The 5,015-nt window shown below is 42.9% G+C and overlaps 1 protein-coding gene across 1 annotated transcript; it reads right to left on the bottom strand.

Annotated features, from left to right (window-relative positions):
* Positions 1-278: 278 nt before the first annotated feature.
* Positions 279-3,529, bottom strand: LOC123750173 (S-antigen protein-like). The gene is made up of 2 exons (XM_045732296.1): positions 3,506-3,529; positions 279-1,625 (listed from the first exon to the last, which is right to left on the bottom strand). The coding sequence occupies exons 1-2, from the start codon at positions 3,527-3,529 to the stop codon at positions 279-281; spliced, it is 1,371 nt and encodes a 456-aa protein (XP_045588252.1).
* Between the last annotated feature and the right edge of the window lie 1,486 nt (positions 3,530-5,015).

Here is a 5,015-nt window from a genome sequence, read left to right as displayed (position 1 = left end):
TCACCAATTTATTATCAAATTGTATTAATGTATCGGATATGATGTATATATTCCCACTGCTCTTTCTCCTTACACAACTCCGGTTCCTCCTTGTTCTCCTCCTCACCTTCTAGCACGTGTTCCATTTTCCTCGTTCTTCTTGTCTCTTCTGTTCCCTCACGTTTCTCTTCTTCTTCTGAAGAAGAGAAAGTTCTTCTCTTCCTCCTCCATCTCTTTAGCTCATTGTTCTCCAGATGTTCTGCTGCTGTTCCTTGTTCTCCATCCTGTCTGTAGTTGTCTCACTCTTGCTGCTGGTCATTACAACCATTAAACCCATTACATAATGGGTCATTAAACCCATTGCATAATGGGTCTTTAAACCCATTGCATAATGGGTCTTTAAACCCATTGCATAATGGGTCATTAAACCCATTGCATAATGGGTCTTTAAACCCATTGCATAATGGGTCTTTAAACCCATTGCATAATGGGTCCTTAAAACCATTACATAATGGGTCCTTAAACCCATTACTAAATGGGTCATTAAACCCATTGCATAATAGGTCATTAAACCCATTACATAATGGGTCCTTAAACCCATTACATAATGGGTCCTTAAACCCATTACATAATGGGTCCTTAAACCCATTACATAATGGGTCCTTAAACCCATTACATAATGGGTCATTAAACCCATTACATAATGGGTCATTAAACCCATTACTAAATGGGTCATTAAACCCATTGCATAATGGGTCATTAAACCCATTACATAATGGGTCCTTAAACCCATTACATAATGGGTCCTTAAACCCATTACATAATGGGTCCTTAAACCCATTACATAATGGGTCTTTAAACCCATTACATAATGGGTCCTTAAACCCATTACATAATGGGTCCTTAAACCCATTGCATAATGGGTCATTAAACCCATTACATAATGGGTCCTTAAACCCATTACATAATGGGTCCTTAAACCCATTACATAATGGGTCCTTAAACCCATTACATAATGGGTCATTAAACCCATTGCATAATGGGTCATTAAACCCATTACATAATGGGTCCTTAAACCCATTACATAATGGGTCCTTAAACCCATTACATAATGGGTCCTTAAACCCATTACATAATGGGTCCTTAAACCCATTACATAATGGGCCATTAAACCCATTACATAATGGGTCATTAAACCCATTACATAATGGGTCATTAAACCCATTACATAATGGGTCCTTAAACCCATTACTAAATGGGTCATTAAACCCATTGCATAATAGGTCATTAAACCCATTGCATAATGGGTCATTAAACCCATTGCATAATAGGTCATTAAACCCATTACATAATGGGTCCTTAAACCCATTACATAATGGGTCATTAATCCCATTACATAATGGGTCCTTAAACCCATTACTAAATGGGTCATTAAACCCATTACTAAATGGGTCATTAAACCCATTACTAAATGGGTCATTAAACCCATTGCATAATAGGTCATTAAACCCATTGCATAATGGGTCATTAAACCCATTGCATAATAGGTCATTAAACCCATTACATAATGGGTCCTTAAACCCATTACATAATGGGTCATTAAACCCATTACATAATGGGTCCTTAAACCCATTACTAAATGGGTCCTTAAACCCATTACATAATGGGTCATTAAACCCATTACATAATGGGTCATTAAACCCATTACAACCTCCTTAGAAGAACTTAAAGCGCCAAATCATCACGACTATATAGCCCTTGGAAGGGGGTCAGGATACGGCTTTGAAATGGAACGGGGGGGAAGGGGGAGGGGGGGGAAGAAATAGTGCCCAACCACTTATGGACGGTCGAGTGATTGAACGCCGACCTGCATGAAGCTCTACCGTCGCTCTACCGTCCAGCCCAAGTGGTTGGGCATTAAGTTACGAGTGATAACAAGGTGTATATCGAGCACAGGAGCGGAGGCGGTAGTGTAGGATGGTGCCATAACTCCGGGTCGTCGGGCGGAGCCACAATGGCGGCCGCTGTGTGCCTCTCTCTCTCATCCTCCAAGTAAAAAAGAGAGAGTTTCCAAGATGAGGCGCGGAAAGGAATACTAAATAAATAGGATGATCGGCGAGCAGGTTAGATGTGATGAGAGAGATGAAAAGAGGATTGGAGAGAGGGGGGGAGAGAGAGAGAAAGGGTGGGAAGGGGAGGGGGAGAGAAGTTGGGATAAAGGGGGGGGGGGGGGAAATATGTTTGCAACACGTATTGATGGAGATGATGCTGAGTGTGTTTTGAACCCTTCCTCCCTCGTTCCAGTGCGCGCGCGCACACGCGCGCGCGCGCGCGCACACACACACACACACACACACACACACACACACACACACACACACACACACACACACACACACACACACACACACACACACACAATTAGAATTGAGATACTAATATTAGAGATATTAGAAAGAACTTTTTCAGTGTCAGAGTGGTTGACAAATGGAATGCATTAGGAAGTGATGTGGTGGAGGCTGACGCCATACACAGTTTCAAATGTAGATATGATAGAGCCCAATAGACTCAGGAACCTGTACACCTGTTGATTGACGGTTGAGAGGCGGGACCAAAGAGCCAGAGCTCAACCCCCGCAAGCACAACTAGGTGAGTACACACACACACACACACACACATACACACACACACACACACACACACACACACATACACACACGCACGCACATACACACACACATTTATAAACGTAGCCTGCTCGCAATCGAGAGCCGATGAGTCAATCGTCTGGCGAGACAGAAACGATTGGGCCGCGCTTCATATCACCCAATGACTTGTTCACCTAGCAGTAAACAGGCCCCTGAGAGCAAGACAACTATTGTCGCCTGCATTCTGAGAATGGTTGTGTGTGTTCAATATATAATCTATATAACGACAAAACAGATTGGGGGAGGCAGTATATTAGACAACTGTCAACAGGAAAGGCGACGCCCAAGAGCTAATGGCTGGAGCCTTACAGGCACGAATAGGTGAATACAGTGCTACACACAAGAGCAACACGGCCGCTTTAGCACATATTGACACAAGTGGAGCAGGCTGTAAACTTACTGTAAACCACGACAATCATTTGTTTTTAACTTAAACATCCTGCAAGCCACAACACACACACGCACACTCACATACACACACACACACACTCACATACACACACACACACTCACACTCACATACACACACACACACACACATGGTACTGTGTGGGTACACACATGGACCAAAGAGCCAGAGATCAACCCCCGCAAGCACAATTAGGTGAGTACAATTAGGTGAGTACACACATAGACTACACACACACACACACACACACACACACACACACACACACACACACACACACACACATACACCAGCACCACAAACATACAATACAACTCACAAACACCAACATACATTATACACACACACCACACACACACACACTCACTCTTCCATAAAAAATCAATGGATTTTCTCATCGATATCTTACATATCGTGAATGTGATATCCTCATGTACCAGAACCTGGAGCGTAAAGTTAATAGATTACCTACACCAGAGTATCTGGTGTAGGTAATCTAAGTGTAGGAAGTCTGGATTGGCTTCAAGTAGAAGCCAATCCACACCCTGATCGCTGGTTCGAGTCTCCTCACGGCTCTAGTTGATTTCTTCGAAGTGTTCCTGGTTTACGTGAGTAACGTATCAGTTTACGGGCTCACCATAGCCCGTGCTACTTGGAACATTTTATTCCAAGTAGCGAATCTTTAACAGGGTACGTCAATGGGCTTAATATATCGGAGAATATGCTGCTATATATCCATTAAAGAGTCTAACGCATAATCATAATGGCTGAATACTCCTTCAGGACAAACTCTCTAATATAATATATCGATTTTTATTTTTAGAAAAGACCGTAGAGGTTAATGGGCTTATCTTTCAATACTTAATCCCACATTTTTTTTAATGCCCGCATTTCCTGCAAAGTATAATTTCTAAGGTATATACAAGTATATACGTAATATACTATATATCTTGATGACCAGATATTTCGCTACGGGGGTTATTAGCAGATAACCTCAAGATAACCTCAAGAAGATAACCGTAGTATGTGTAAATGATTGTTTAGATCGTTGAAGGCGGCACCCACAATCCCATCCCACAATACAATGAACGGAATTGACAAGATGGAGATGGACAGTTTCTTTAAAGTGAGAGAAACTAGAACGCGACGATGGAAATGCAAATGGTGGAACAGGTGGAATGAACTGAAAGAATAAGTTGTGGAAGCCACCTCCACCCAGAGTTTGTAGTAAGATAATCAGCAGGAGAAATGACTGTTGAGAGAGAGACAGAGACAGACAGACTTCAGAGATACATACGAGGAAGGGAACAGGAAATGATATATCAGAGCGGGCACCAGCACGGATGCTGGGCTGATAACACCGCTATATCATGCTGGGGGATAACTCTGTAGGATGATGCTGGGGGATAACTCTGTAGGATGATGCTGGGAGATAACTTCGTAGGATGATGCTGGGGGATAACTCTGTAGGATGATGCTGGGAGATAACTTCGTAGGATGATGCTGGGAGATAACTTCGTAGGATGATGCTGGGAGATAACTTCGTAGGATGATGCTGGGAGATAACTTCGTAGGATGATGCTGGGAGATAACTCTGTAGGATGATGCTGGGAGATAACTTCGTAGGATGATGCTGGGAGATAACTCTGTAGGATGATGCTGGGGGATAACTCTGTAGGATGATGCTGGGGGATAACTTCGTAGGATGATGCTGGGAGATAACTTCGTAGGATGATGCTGGGGGATAACTCTGTAGAATGATGCTGGGAGATAACTTCGTAGGATGATGCTGGGAGATAACTCTGTAGGATGATGCTGGGAGATAACTTCGTAGGATGATGCTGGGGGATAACTCTGTAGGATGATGCTGGGAGATAACTTCGTAGGATGATGCTGGGAGATAACTTCGTAGGATGATG

The sequence above is a fragment of the Procambarus clarkii genome, chromosome 63, assembly GCF_040958095.1.
Source record: "Procambarus clarkii isolate CNS0578487 chromosome 63, FALCON_Pclarkii_2.0, whole genome shotgun sequence".
Classification (NCBI taxonomy): Eukaryota; Metazoa; Arthropoda; class Malacostraca; order Decapoda; family Cambaridae; genus Procambarus; species Procambarus clarkii.
The sequence above is the reverse complement of the archived record's forward strand: the minus strand, read 5'-3'. Positions and strand labels throughout refer to the sequence as shown.

What these genes read in the sequence shown, in the direction of transcription:
- LOC123750173 (XM_045732296.1), bottom strand. Translation starts at nt 3,529, where the DNA reads ATGAGGATATCACATTCACGATAT. An exon ending in GGATATCACATTCACGATAT is followed by an intron (nt 1,626 to 3,505) that starts GTAAGATATCGA and finishes AATGGGTTTAAG; the next exon opens with GACCCATTTAGTAATGGGTT.